Here is a 15,554-nt window from a genome sequence, read left to right as displayed (position 1 = left end):
GTCTGTTAAAGGTATAAGGATTGACCCCTAGTTATACAATATACAATACCACATATTCTTTCTAACCTCTTTCCTTTAGATGCAATCACACATCAATTAAATGAACCACTACATAAAGTCTACAACTTAAACTGAACACTACTAAATTAAATGTTGCATAGTATAACGGCTTTGAATATACCCCCTCTCTGCATCACAGACATGGGGAGAATGCACCCAATTCCATAAATGTAAAATAAATGCCCCATGTCCCTGAAGTGCCACATTGTCATGCTTAATCATCTGAGTCTGAATCATAAACAATCTGAGAACTTTTATTGTGTTTTTCTATTTATGCATATCCCTGAAGGTGTTGCCTTTAGATACTTCCTACAAAAAAGGGAAACAAATAATTACAAAAACAAAAAAATGAAATACCTTTCAGATGCCCAGAGGAAGGCTGTGGACAGACAGATGATGTGATATATTTCTCCCCTCATTCTTAGGCAGCCTCCTCTCTCTGCGGCTGAAAGCAAATGCTTTGAGACTCTGTGGCATATTTAATTAGAAGCAAGCTGTTTGCACTATCAGTGTGAGGATCTACCTCTCCAATCTCTCGTGAGTCAATCTTCCCCATCTCTGATTTTCTTTTATATTTATGCTGGAATATTTAATTGTAGACAAAAGGTTACTCTGGCAGCATTCACCGCACAGAGGCAGAATAATCTGCTTTAAAAGGCTTGACATTTCAGGCTTTTCAAAAAGGCTGAAAAAATTATATCCCTGCTTTTGTTAATCAATGAAGTAGAACTCCCCTGAACAAAAGAATTAAATTGCTTGGTTGGTTTAATAAAACCAACAGAAATAGCTGCTTCCTCTGGGCTTTTTGTGTGCAGGCTCACCACATGCACCCAGCATTGTAATTCCATATGATTTTGGGGCAAAACTCTAATTTATCCACACAGTTGGCTTTTTAAATCCTATTGAAACTCCAGCCCTCCAGCCAGTGTGCCTGCCTGATGGAGGACAGATTCATCATTAAACCTGACTTTCACTGACTGCTGCAGGTCCACTACAGTTTGAAATTTCTATACTGCCCTTGCCTTGGAAAACATTGTAATTATGCAAATGATAGGGGCAATAATTAGGACCTTCAACATCTCATTGTGTTGCTCCAGTGTGCTTCATTCCAATGGGAAGAGAGATAACCATGTTCTATTCTATTTTAAATTGCTCAGAGCAGATGTTCGGTTAAAGTTCTGTTCAGTCCTATATTATAGCAATCCTTGGGAACTGACCATGTAAGGTAAGATCAATTATGTTCTTTCTAGTTACACTACATGACCAAAAGTATGTGGACACCTGCTCGTCGAACAACTCATTTCAAAATCATGGGCATTAATATGGAGTCTCCCCCCTTCGCAGCTATAACAGCCTCCACTCTTCTGGAAAGGCTTTCCACTAGATGTTGGAACATTACTGAGGGGACTTGCTTCCATTCAGCCACAAGAGCATTAGTGAGGTCGGGCACTGATGTTGGGCGAATAGGCCCGGCTCGCAGTCGGTGTTCCAACTTATCCCAAAGGTGTTCGATGGGGTTGAGATCAGGGCTTTGTGCAGGCCAGTAAAGTTCTTCCACACCAATATCGACAAACCATTTCTGTATGGACCTCACTTTGTACACGGGGGCATTGTCATGCTAAAACAGGAAAGGCCCTTACCCAAACTGTAGTGTTAAGATTTCCCTTCACTGGAACTAAGGGGCCTAGCCCGAACCATGAAAAACAGCCCCAGATCATTATTCCTCCTTCACCAAACTGTACAGTTGGCACTATGCATTGGGGCAGGTAGCTTTCTCCTGGCATCTGCCAAACCCAGATTCGTCCGCCGGACTGCCAGATGGTGAAGCATGATTCATCACTCCAGGGAATGCATTTCCACTGCTCCAGAGTCCAATGACCGCGAGCTTAACACCACTCTAACCGAAGCTTGGCATTGCACATGGTGATCTTAGGCTGCTCGGCCATGGAAACCCATTTCATTAAGCTCCCGACAAATAGTTATTGTGCTGATGTTGCTTCCAGAGGCATTTTGGTACTCGGTAGTGAGTGTTGCAACTGCGGACAGAAGATTTTTACACGCTATGCACTTTAGCATTCGGCGGTCCTATTCTATGAGCTTGTGTGGCTTACCACTTTGCAGCTGAGCCATTGTTGCTCCTAGATGTTTCCACTTCACAATAACAGCACTTAAAGTTGACTGGGGCAGCTCTAGCAGGGCAGAAATTTAAGGAACTGACTTGTTGGAAAGGGGGCGGCTTTTTAGTAAGGCCATTCTACTGCCAATGTTTGTGTTTGAAGATTGCATGGCTGTGTGCTCAATTTTATACACCTGTCAGCATCGGGTGTGGCTGAAATAGCTGAATCCACTAAGTTGATGGGTTGTCCACATACTTTTGTATATACAGTGCATTCGGAAAGTATTCAGATCCCTAGAATTTTTCCACATTTTGTTGCGCTACAGCCTTATTCAAAAATGTATTACATAGTTTTTCCTCCTCATCATTCTACATACAATACCCCATAATGACAAAGCAAAAACAGGTTTCTACAATTTTTTGCAAATGTATTAAAAATAAAAAACTGAAATATCACATTTACATAAGTAATCAGACCCTTTACTCAGTACTTTGTTGAAGCACCTTTGCCAGCGATTACAGCCTCGAGTCTTCTTAGGTATGACACTACAAGCTTGGCACACCTGTATTTCGGGACTTTCTCCCATTCTTCTCTGTAAATCCTCGCAAGCTCTGTCAGGTTGGATGGGGAGCATCGCTGCACAGCTATTTTCAGGTCTCTCAAGATATGTTTGATCAGGTTCAAGTCCGGGCTCTGGCTGGGCCACTCAAGGATATTCAGAGACTTGTCCCGAAGCCACCCCGGTGTTGTCTTGGCTTGCTTAGGGTTGTTGTCCTGCTGGAAGGTGAACCTTTGCCCCAGTCTCAGGTCCTGAGCGCTCTGGAGCAGGTTTTCAAGGATGTCTCTGTACTTTGCCCCGTTCATCTTTCCCTTGATCCTGACTAGTCTCCCAGTACCTGCCGCTGAAAACATCCCCACTGCATGATGCTGCCACCACCATGCTTCACCGTACAGATGGTGCCAGGTTTCCCCCAGACGTGACACTTGGCATTCAGGCCAAAGAGTTCCATCTTGGTTTCATCAGGCTAGAGAATCTTGTTTCACATGGTCTGAGAGTCCTTTAGGTGCCTCTTGGCAAACTCCAAGCGGGCTGTCATGTGCCTTTTACTGAGGAGTGGCTTCCGTCTGGACATTCTACCATAAAGGCCTGGTTGGTGGAGTGTTGCAGAGACGATTGTCCTTCTGGATGATTCTCCGATCTCCACAGAGGAACTCTGGAGCTCTGCCAGAGTGACCATCGGGTGCTTGGTCACCTCCCTGACCAGGGCCCTTCTCCCCCGATTGCTCAGTTTGGCCTGGCGGCCAGCTCTAGTAAGAGTTTTGGGGGTTCCAAACTTCTTCCATTTAAGAATGATGGAGGGCACTGTATTCTTGTGAACCTTCAATGCTGCAGACATTTTTTGGTACCCTTCCGCAGATCTGTGCCTCAACACATTTCTGTCTCGGAGCTCTATGAACAATTCCTTCGACCTGATTGCTTGGGTTTTGCTCTGACGTTCACTTTCAACTGTGGGACCTTATATAGACAGGTGTGTGCATTTCCAAATCATGTCCAATCAATTGAATTTACCACAGGTGGACTCCAATAAAGTTGTAGAAACATCTCAAGGATGATCAATGGAAACAGGATGCGCCTGAGCTCAATTTCGAGTCTCATAGCCAAGGGTCTGAATACTTATGTTAAAAAGGTATTTCTGTTTTTAATTTGCAATAAATTTGCAAAGATTTCTTAAAACCTGTTTTTGCTTTGTCATTATGGGGTATTGTGTGTAGATTGATGAGGAACATTTTTAATGTAATCCATTTTAGAATAAGGCTGTAACATAACACAATGTAGATAAAGGGAAAGGGTCTGAATACTTTCCGAATGTACTGTATAGTGTATGAATGAGTGCCTGTTGTAATTTGAGTGACTAACGTGTGACTATTTGGCATTACATTCCCACTGCTGTACAATACTGCTTGTTTGTACATATATATATATATATATATATATATATATATATATTTAGGTGAAAAGCTTAGACAAACATATCAAAGCAGAGTAGAAATAAGCATACTTTCTCAAAATAGTCTCTGGACAAAAAGTATCTAAACAATAGATACATATCTGGGGAATAGGTAAAAAGGCTGATTTATAAGTATTTTATATCAGTTTACTGTAGTTTATACATTACCTTAATAATGTGTTCTGAAAAACACTGTATTTGCACATTTTCAGGTCCAGAGATGCTGGACCAGATAGGCAACATATTTTATAGGACACTAAATTACTAGGCAAGAAGTACCTAGGGACTAGGCATACATTTCTATAGAATTGGGATCCTAACATTTTGCGACAGTACTGAGCAATTGACTTTAGTCGTTACGACATGTGCCTTTCATTTCTGTCAGGCCAGAAATATACAACAGAGAAGTCACGGATCAAAACATGAGGGGTCATCTGTGACTTTGTTTATCGTAGACAAGTGTATAAAAAGTTATGTTGCAAGTCTTTGATAGAGGCGGATCTTAGCAATAAAACATGGTGAGTTAGAATTGATTATATCGATGCTACCGTGAAAGGATAGCTTACTGCATTGAAGTGTTTAGACAAGAGCAGAAGCGTTAGCATTTCGTTAGTAAAGCTGGCTAGCCAGCCAGTTAGCTAACTAGCGACTGTAGCTAGCTGTAACAGCATACTAGTGAAAGTGAGCAAGCTGATAGAGTGTGTGTAGCTACGACTAACAGCCATACAGTTGGTGGCTAGCTAACATTACTCACCCTAGACCTCTGAAGCATAAATGGTTAACGTTACAGCTAGAAACAAATAGCAGCATGACTGCTGCAGCGCCATCATGTGGAAACCAGTAAGGTACATGACCTACAGATCACACAGGATTTGACCACATATCTGAGATGTGACCACTGCACTAGCTGACTTTGATTCTGAACATGTCTTGTAGGCTTTGTATGAAAAGGTTGAGATATCTTCCTCTAATGAACATCCATAATCGATTCACAGGCCAGTTCCATGGTGGCAGTGGGGCTCACCCTAGCAGCAGCTGGATTTGCAGGTCAGTTTATCTTTATTAAGGTACAGAATATGCAGAGTTGAAGAAACATTTTGATGGATTTTATGACACTAAAATGCCGATCCTCCTTGATTCAGGTCGCTATGCCATGCAGGCCATGAAACACATGGAACCCCAAATGAAGCAAGCTATGCAGAGTTTTCCCAAATCGGTAAGATTGTATGGGCTTAAACACGTGTTGGCCTCTACAAGACACAATGAATGGCATTAGTCTGAACTCACATTGGTGCTGTGGTGGAACAAGTACCTAATTGTCATAGTTGAGTAAAAGTAAAGATACCTTAATAGAAAATGACTCAAGTAAAAGTCACCTAATAAAACATTAGGTTTGAAATGTACTTAAGTATCAAAAGTAAAACTATAAATCAGTTAAATTCCTTATTAAGCAACCCATATGGGACCATTTTCTTTTTTTAAATTTACGGATAGCCAGGGGCTATCTCCAACACTGACATCATTTACAAATAAAGCATTTGTGTTTAGTGAGTCCGCCAGATCAGAGGCAGAAGGGATGACCAGGGTGGTTCTCTTGATAAGTTTGGGAATTGGACCATTTCTGTCCTGCTAAGCATTCAAAATGTAACGAGTACTTTTGGGCGTCAGAGAAAATATGGAGTAAAAAGTACAGTTCTTTAGGAATGTAGTAAATTGAAAGTTGTCAAAAATAAGAGCCAACAAAAACTACTTACAGATGCAGTGGTGTAACTGTCTTGTTGCAGGCTTTTGGTGGTGGATACTACAGAGGTGGATTTGATCCCAAAATGAACAAGAGAGAGGCTTCGCTCGTTCTAGGAGTCAGGTACTAAATTTCACTGTGTGTGATAAGCAAATGCTTGACTTTATTGCACTAATGTATCATATTGTTGTCCCCAGTCCCACAGCTAACAAGACCAAGATCAGAGAAGCCCACAGAAAACTGATGATTCTAAATCACCCCGATAGAGGTTTGAGGAACTTGTACAATGTGTGGTCATGACATTTCTTTCCAAATACATATTTGCTTTTATTTAGAGCCAAGGAGCTTGTAAAAATTAATTGGATCACACTGTACTCTAAAAATGCACATTTTGTTATATTGCAGGTGGATCACCATATCTTGCAGCTAAAATAAATGAAGCAAAGGATTTACTTGATGGACAACTAAAGAAATAGATCAGATAATCACATTGCACTTGGTTTTTCTTATTAATAAATAAATAATGTAAGAGATCAAACTGTCTTCTTCTCTACGATACTCATGTTCTCAGGACAAAGGTGGTTTTGGATCTAAATGGAAGATCGGGTTTTATTTAAGAACTACCGGCATACAAAACATATTGCACATCAAACCAGAATGAGCATAAAAAAACAGAATTGTAGTTTACCGAACCAACATCTGGAAACTTCTTTCAGTAGTCCAAATTGTCACCTGCATGAAAATACGGTCTTCAGCCAGTGTTAGGAATAACAGCTTTTTAAATACTGTACACTTAAACCAAATAAAGCTCCTTCATGAGACCAGTTACTGCCACCATCATTCCAGCATACAGATTCACTACTATGTGGAGTGTCATTCAGGATTAAAAAAAAATTGACAAGAACATTAACAGACCAGTTTCCAGACTAATGTTATTCTTATGGAAAATAAATTACAATTCAGTGCAAAACTTTCTCTTCCAGACTGCATTTCCTCATATGAAGAAGTGGTTGCATATTAAAATGTAACAAAAAGCAGCTAACTCAACAAATATTAGGATAACTGGAGGATAACTGGATTCTTCCTATCTTTGCCATCACTGACAAAACGTTTACTACAGCCAGGCAACTAACTATGTTGAATCTATTCTCAAGGCACAACATCAGATCATGTACTTGAAACATACTCTTATGTCTCGGTTCAGTGCTAAATCTCTCTCTGTGTTCCATGTTGAGGGAACAGAAAAGTGCAGTAGAGAATCTGGAAGTCCATGACTATCTTTGGCAAGCTTGTACAATAACTATTGTAAAAATGTAGTACAATTAATGAGTTTGAGTGGATTCGTAGATTAGGAAACCCCGTTCAGGACAGGCTGCTGGTCACCATTCCCTTGGTAAGCGACTTTGGCAACCCGTTCTGTGGAAGCCCTGCCTGGTTCGTCACCTCTTCCATTGCTGGGGCCGTTGCTCGTATTTGCTTCTGCAGATAGGCTGTGCTCCGGAATACACTCAACCTGCTCCTACAAGACACACAGGTAGAAACAGTTACAGAAGCTTGACCAAAGACATACAATTCTGGGAATTGAAAACCAGCCTGGTCTCTGAACTCATTGGCAGGGTTCCGTACATTACCATGGCTCTTTCTCTGGCCTGGGACCGACCTGTATGTAACAAGTATCTCATAGTAGTAGTGCTGATTTAGGATCAGTTTAACCTTTAAATCACAATGAGTAATTTATTTATTTTATTTAACCAGGCAAGTCGAGAACAAATTCATAATTGCCTACCCCGGTCAAACCCTAACGACGCTGGGCCAATTGTGCGCTGCCCTATTGGACTCACAGTTAGTCGGTTGTGATACAGCCTGGAATCGAACCAGGGTCTGTAATGACATCTATAGCACTGAGAAGCAGTGCTTTGCGCCACTCGGGAGCCCCAAGTAAGAACCGGGGGGGGGTCTGATCCTAGATCCGCACTCCTATTCTGAGACGCTTGATACATACAGGCCCTGAAGTCTGATTTGTAGCATTGTTTTCCAGACTCACCAGTTCTTTTTTGTTATTTTTCAGTTCCTTTTGGTTAGTCTGTCTGCTTTGTGATTCAGCACGGGATATGTAATCTGCCACTGTAACTGCAAAACAAAATGTTAGAACCACTTACATTGGTAATTCATTGAACTAGAACTTAAATCGGATGTCATCATAGCTAATTAATTAAAACAGACTGAATGCAGTTAAAAATAACTAAAAAGGTAGTCTTAGGAGTGCAAGTGAGAAATACAGGCAACTAGTATTACAGCAAGGAAAACTCAATGAACTTTCACAACCTTAAAACGGTTGTCAACCAGTAACGGACATGTTAGTGAATTGGAGTGCTAACATTAAAAACAATGGGACTTCTTGATGGCATGCCTCTCCTAAGTTTCTCCTCAGCTCCAGAAAGAGAAATTGAAGAGGCTTCCCAGAGCAAGTCGATGGTTACAGGTTGAATCACTTTACTGCTAGCGAGGGAAAGTGTTAAGCACACTCAGTCATGCTGGCTTTGGTAAACAAACAAACAGGCCGTTCACCACCGGTTACCTGGTTGCCTTTCCTCTGGTGGGCGGACACTGCGTCTGCTGCTACGGTTACGCCGTTGTGGTTTAGCTTTTGAGTCATCTATGTGGGGGAGAATTTGTGCAGAGCCCTCAGTGAGAGTATTGCATAAGGATTGACTTGGGATTGGTGTCAATTTGTGTGATTCTAACCTTTTTTGGTCTGTCACAGAGGTAATTGCCTCCCATCTTCTGTAACGTGAAATTATTGTATTTTCTAATGCTTATGAGAGTGTTTGTTGTTGAATCCCATTGGCTCCCAGGGCTTGTTTATTTTACTCAGACACCTTTATCCAGAAGGGACTTACCAAGGCCATTCTCACTGAGGGAAGCGTTATCCGATTCACTCATGCCATCAATGACTGTTGTGTCCTCGTCAGTCCGGCGGCGGCGCGAGCGGCGGCGGCGGTTTGTGTTGAGGTTGGAGTCGCTAGCATCAGTGTCGGCCGTCTGGTCTGTCTCTGTGTTGTCAAGCACACTGTAGGGGTTGCCATAAGGATCCTTCAGAGCTATAGAGTAAGCAACATCCTTAATATTTAATACCTATAGTTTGAGGAACAATTCAAACCTTCACAAGATCATTCATGATAAACATAAGGGATAAATGATTGTCTGATGTCATCAGCATGTGTATGACCCATCGATTGTGTCTGCAGCTGTACCAGTGTTGGGGGCTCCTCTCCCTGCTCCACGGCCCCTGGGCCCTCTACCCCTCCCTGGACCAGCTCTCCTCCTGCTGTCTCTCTGTGGCCGAGTCCCCCTCTCCGGTTCCTCTCCCGCCAGGGACCAGTCACTCAGCTCATCCTTCCGCTCAGAGTCAGTCTCAGAGGCATTGGATTGCTCAGAGTTTGTGCCTGAAAGTCAAACATAGCTTTTTAATACCACATGGCTGATGACTTTTCTATCACATTCTGTTGAGCTATAGCTATCCCAATATCAATATTCCCCTCTAGACTGTGTCTTGAAACTTTCGATTGACCACCTGATAGGTGTGGAAGACTGGCTTGTAATGGGAGAATCTACAAAATGTCTTCAGTATCATTGTAAACATGACACTCACCATAGCCGGAGGTGTAGTTGGGGCCCCTGCGTCCGCGGCCTCTGCCGGTGTAGGAGCGGCTGGTGTGCACGGCGGTAGCAGCCACACTGTCGTCTGTGGTGTAGCCCTTGTCTGCTGGGCGGCCAGATGAAGGCCTGTGGCCCATCCCAATCTGCCTCAACTGCTCGTCTATTTGCAGTCTCTCCATACGCAGCTGCTCGACTTCCTGCAGTCGACGACAGGCAAACGTCACAACAACAAAAAACTCCTACAGCTCTGACTCAAACCATTAGGAGTTTGTTACTGTAGATCACTGCTTACGTTCAGGTAGGCAATGTGGTACTCCAGAAGTACCTGGACATTCCCAATATTCTCCTTAGTGCCGACAAATGTAAACGGGACCATTCCCTGTGTCAGCGCATCACAAATAAATGATGTTATTATGGGTGAAGAGCGTTTATGACAATATTGATCTCTTCGTCTACTAAGTGAGCTAGAAAGTAGCACAAAAGTAAGGGCTTACTTCTTGACGTGGCTGTGTGCCATCCTTGTCCCCTTCAATCCTAACTCTCACCACTCCAGACTTGTCAACGATCTCCTGAATGACTTTCCCATTCTTGCCAATTACCTTGCCTGAAAAAGCCAAAAAGAACTTGTGTGAACTAACACAAAGAACACACCATCACAGATGTCTTGAATTTTATAATGATCAAATCCATCTCCATACATACCGACCAAGTTCCTGGGGATCTGAACAGAATCTTCAAGAAACTCCAGATAATTCCTTGCCTTCTTAACTGCCTCCTCATTCTTGAAGAATACAAAAGGTTGTTTTTCTTAAAAAGGTCCTGGTGGTAAATACATGTCTATAGTTCACACACGCACGTCTATAGTTCACTGACACACACACAAAAGTCTACAGTTCACTCACACAAATACACACACACACACGTCCATAGTACACACACACACACACACACACACACGTCCATAGTACACACACACACACGTCCATAGTACACACACACGCGTCCATAGTACACACACACGCGTCAACAGTTCACACACGCGTCCACAGTTCACTCACTCACACACGCCCTCCACAGTTCACTCACACACGCGTCCATAGTTCACTCACTCACACGTCCACAGTACACACACACGCATCCACAGTACACACACACGCGTCCACAGTACACACACACGCGTCCACAGTACACACACACGCGTCCATAGTACACTCACTCACACACGCGTCCACAGTACACACACACGCATCCACAGTACACACACACGCGTCCACAGTACACACACACGCGTCCACAGTACACACACACGCGTCCACAGTACACTCACTCACACACGCGTCCACAGTACACACACACGCGTCCACAGTACACACACACGCGTCCACAGTACACACACACGCGTCCATAGTACACTCACTCACACACGCGTCCACAGTTCACTCACTCACACACGCGTCCACAGCTCACTCACTCACACACGCGTCCACAGCTCACTCAAACGCGTCCACAGTTCACTCACTCACACACGCGTCCACAGTTCACTCACACGTCCACAGTTCACTCACTCACTCAATTATATGTCCACAGTTCACTCACTCACTCACTCACACACACACACGTCCAGTTCACTCACTCACTCACACACGCGTCCAGTTCACTCACTCACACACACGTCCACAGTTCACTCACTCACACGCGTCCACAGTTCACTCACACGCATCCACAGTTCACTCACTCACACGGATCCACAGTTCACTCACTCACACACGCGTCCACAGTTCACACACGCGTCCACAGTTCACTCACTCACTCACGCGTCCACAGTTCACTCACACACACACGTCCAGTTCACTCACTCACTCACACGCGTGTCCACAGTTCACTCCCTCGCACGCGCGTCCACAGTTCACTCCCTCGCACGCGCGTCCACAGTTCACTCCCTCGCACGCGCGTCCACAGTTCACTCCCTCGCACGCGCGTCCACAGTTCACTCAATCACTCACACACGCATCCACAGTTCACTCAATCACTCACACACGCATCCACAGTTCACTCAATCACTCACACACGCATCCACAGTTCACTCACTCACACACACACTTCCAGTTCACTCACTCACACACACACCACACACACGTCCAGTTCACTCACTCACACACACACACACACGTCTGTAGTTCACACACACGTCTGTAGTTCACACACACACGTCTGTAGTTCACACACACACACACACACACACACACACACACACACACACACACACACACACACACACACACACACACACACACACACACACGTCTGTAGTACACACGTCTGTAGTTCACACTCACACGTCTGTAGTTCACACTCACACACACACACGTCTGTAGTTCACACACACACACGTCTGTAGTTCACACACACACACGTCTGTAGTTCACACACACACGTCTGTAGTTCACATACACTCTTCTGTAGTTCACACACACGTCTGTAGTTCACACACACACACACACGTCCACAGTCCAGTTCACTCACTCACTCACACACGCGTCCACAGTTCACTCACTCACACACGCGTCCACAGTTCACTCACTCACACACGCGTCCACAGTACACACACACGCGTCCATAGTTCACTCACTCACACGTCCACAGTACACACACACGCGTCCACAGTACACACACACACGCGTCCACAGTACACACACACGCGTCCACAGTTCACTCACTCACACACGCGTCCACAGTTCACTCACTCACACGCGTCCACAGTTCACTCACACGTCCACAGTTCACTCACTCACTCACACGCGCGTCCACAGTTCACTCACTCACAAGCGCGTCCACAGTTCACTCACTCACAAGCGCGTCCACAGTTCACTCACTCACAAGCGCGTCCACAGTTCACTCACTCACACGCGCGTCCACAGCTCACTCACTCACACGCGCGTCAACAGTTCACTCACTCACACAAGCGTCCACAGTTCACTCACTCACACACGCGTCCACAGTTCACTCACTCACACACGCGTCCACAGTTCACTCACTCACACACGCGTCCACAGTTCACTCACTCACACCACTCACACGCGCGTCCACAGTTCACTCCCTCACACCCGCGTCCACAGTTCACTCCCTCGCACGCGCGTCCACAGTTCACTCCCTCGCACGCGCGTCCACAGTTCACTCCCTCGCACGCGCGTCCACAGTTCACTCCCTCGCACGCGCGTCCACAGTTCACTCCCTCGCACGCGCGTCCACAGTTCACTCCCTCGCACGCGCGTCCACAGTTCACTCCCTCGCACGCGCGTCCACAGTTCACTCCCTCGCACGCGCGTCCACAGTTCACTCCCTCGCACGCGCGTCCACAGTTCACTCAATCACACGCATCCACAGTTCACTCACACACACACGTCCAGTTCACTCACTCACACACACACACACTTCCAGTTCACTCACTCACACACACACACACACACACACACCACACACACGTCCAGTTCACTCACTCACACACACACACACGTCTGTAGTTCACACACGTCTGTAGTTCACACACACACACACACGTCTGTAGTTCACACACACACACACACGTCTGTAGTTCACACACACACACGTCTGTAGTTCACACACACACACACACACACACACACACACACACACACACGTCTGTAGTTCACACACACACACACGTCTGTAGTTCACACTCACACACACACACGTCTGTAGTTCACACTCACACACACACACGTCTGTAGTTCAAACACACACACACACGTCTGTAGTTCACACACACACACGTCTGTAGTTCACACACACACACCACTGTAGTTCACACACACTCTTCTGTAGTTCACACACACGTCTGTAGTTCACACACACGTCCAGTTCACTCACTCACTCTCACACCACACACACACGCGTCCACAGTTCACTCACTCACACACGCGTCCAAAGTTCACTCACTCACACACGCGTCCACAGTTCACTCACTCACACACGCGTCCACAGTTCACTCACTCACACACGCGTCCACAGTTCACTCACTCACACACACACTTCCAGTTCACTCACTCACACACACACCACACACACGTCCAGTTCACTCACTCACACACACACACACACGTCTGTAGTTCACACACACGTCTGTAGTTCACACACACACGTCTGTAGTTCACACACACACACACACACACACACACACACACACACACACACACACGTCTGTAGTACACACGTCTGTAGTACACACGTCTGTAGTTCACACTCACACGTCTGTAGTTCACACTCACACACACACACGTCTGTAGTTCACACACACACACACACACACACACACGTCTGTAGTTCACACACACACACGTCTGTAGTTCACACACACACACGTCTGTAGTTCACACACACACGTCTGTAGTTCACACACACACACACACGTCCACAGTCCAGTTCACTCACTCACTCTCACACGCGTCCACAGTTCACTCACTCACACACGCGTCCACAGTTCACTCACTCACACACGCGTCCACAGTTCACTCACTCACACACGCGTCCACGTCACCCCCCCGCGTCCCGTCACCCCGCGTCCAGCCTCACCACCGTCCACAGTACACACACACGCGTCCACAGTACACACACACACGCGTCCACAGTACACACACACACGCGTCCACAGTACACACACACGCGTCCACAGTTCACTCACTCACACACGCGTCCACAGTTCACTCACTCACACGCGTCCACAGTTCACTCACTCACACGCGCGTCCACAGTTCACTCACACGCGCGTCCAGTTCACTCACTCACAAGCGCGTCCACAGTTCACTCACTCACAAGCGCGTCCACAGTTCACTCACTCACACGCGCGTCCACAGCTCACTCACTCACACGCGCGTCAACAGTTCACTCACTCACACGCGCGTCAACAGTTCACTCACTCACACAAGCGTCCACAGTTCACTCACTCACACACGCGTCCACAGTTCACTCACTCACACACGCGTCCACAGTTCACTCACTCACACACGCGTCCACAGTTCACTCACTCACACCACTCACACGCGCGTCCACAGTTCACTCACTCACACCCGCGTCCACAGTTCACTCACACCCGCGTCCACAGTTCACTCACACGCGCGTCCACAGTTCACTCACTAGCACGCGCGTCCACATTTCACTCCCTCGCACGCGCGTCCACAGTTCACTCCCTCGCACGCGCGTCCACAGTTCACTCCCTCGCACGCGCGTCCACAGTTCACTCCCTCGCACGCGCGTCCACATTTCACTCCCTCGCACGCGCGTCCACAGTTCACTCCCTCGCACGCGCGTCCACAGTTCACTCCCTCGCACGCGCGTCCACAGTTCACTCCCTCGCACGCGCGTCCACAGTTAACTCCCTCGCACGCGCGTCCACAGTTCACTCAATCACACGCATCCACAGTTCACTCACACACACACGTCCAGTTCACTCACTCACACACACACACACTTCCAGTTCACTCACTCACACACACACACACACACACACCACACACACGTCCAGTTCACTCACTCACACACACACACACGTCTGTAGTTCACACACGTCTGTAGTTCACACACACACACACACACGTCTGTAGTTCACACACACACACACACACACACACACACACACACACACACGTCTGTAGTTCACACACACACACACGTCTGTAGTTCACACTCACACACACACACGTCTGTAGTTCACACTCACACACACACACGTCTGTAGTTCACACACACACACCACTGTAGTTCACACACACTCTTCTGTAGTTCACACACACGTCTGTAGTTCACACACACGTCCAGTTCACTCACTCACTCTCACACCACACACACACGCGTCCACAGTTCACTCACTCACACACGCGTCCAAAGTTCACTCACTCACACACGCGTCCACAGTTCACTCACTCACACACGCGTCCACAGTTCACTCACTCA

General features: G+C 46.2%; 2 protein-coding genes across 4 annotated transcripts in view; one reads left to right on the top strand and one right to left on the bottom strand.

Annotated features, from left to right (window-relative positions):
• Positions 1–4,541: 4,541 nt before the first annotated feature.
• dnajc19 (DnaJ (Hsp40) homolog, subfamily C, member 19) lies at positions 4,542–6,465 on the top strand. The gene is made up of 6 exons (XM_014216583.3): positions 4,542–4,704; positions 5,182–5,233; positions 5,329–5,402; positions 5,971–6,050; positions 6,125–6,195; positions 6,333–6,465. Exons 1-6 carry the CDS (start codon positions 4,702–4,704, stop codon positions 6,401–6,403), a joined length of 351 nt encoding a protein of 116 aa, XP_014072058.1. The 5' UTR covers positions 4,542–4,701; the 3' UTR covers positions 6,404–6,465.
• Positions 6,466–6,506: 41 nt separating this feature from the next.
• fxr1 (FMR1 autosomal homolog 1) overlaps positions 6,507–15,554 on the bottom strand; it is a 61,358-nt gene continuing 52,310 nt past the window's right edge. The window contains exons 9-17 of one of the 3 annotated variants that reach the window (XM_014216579.2): positions 10,290–10,368; positions 10,082–10,191; positions 9,880–9,972; positions 9,580–9,784; positions 9,182–9,373; positions 8,828–9,028; positions 8,506–8,583; positions 7,972–8,057; positions 6,507–7,446 (exon numbers count right to left, since the gene is read on the bottom strand). In XM_014216579.2, the coding sequence (XP_014072054.1) occupies positions 7,276–7,446; positions 7,972–8,057; positions 8,506–8,583; positions 8,828–9,028; positions 9,182–9,373; positions 9,580–9,784; positions 9,880–9,972; positions 10,082–10,191; positions 10,290–10,368 (1,215 nt within the window). In that variant the 3' untranslated portion in view covers positions 6,507–7,275. The remainder of the gene's footprint in view (positions 7,447–7,971; positions 8,058–8,505; positions 8,584–8,827; positions 9,029–9,181; positions 9,374–9,579; positions 9,785–9,879; positions 9,973–10,081; positions 10,192–10,289; positions 10,369–15,554) is intronic. The other 2 variants (XM_014216581.2, XM_014216582.2) reach the window with 2 other exon arrangements.

This window comes from Salmo salar, chromosome 10 (genome assembly GCF_965601325.2).
Source record: "Salmo salar chromosome 10, fSalSal1, whole genome shotgun sequence".
Classification (NCBI taxonomy): Eukaryota; Metazoa; Chordata; class Actinopteri; order Salmoniformes; family Salmonidae; genus Salmo; species Salmo salar.
This window is presented reverse-complemented; position numbering and strand designations above follow the sequence as displayed.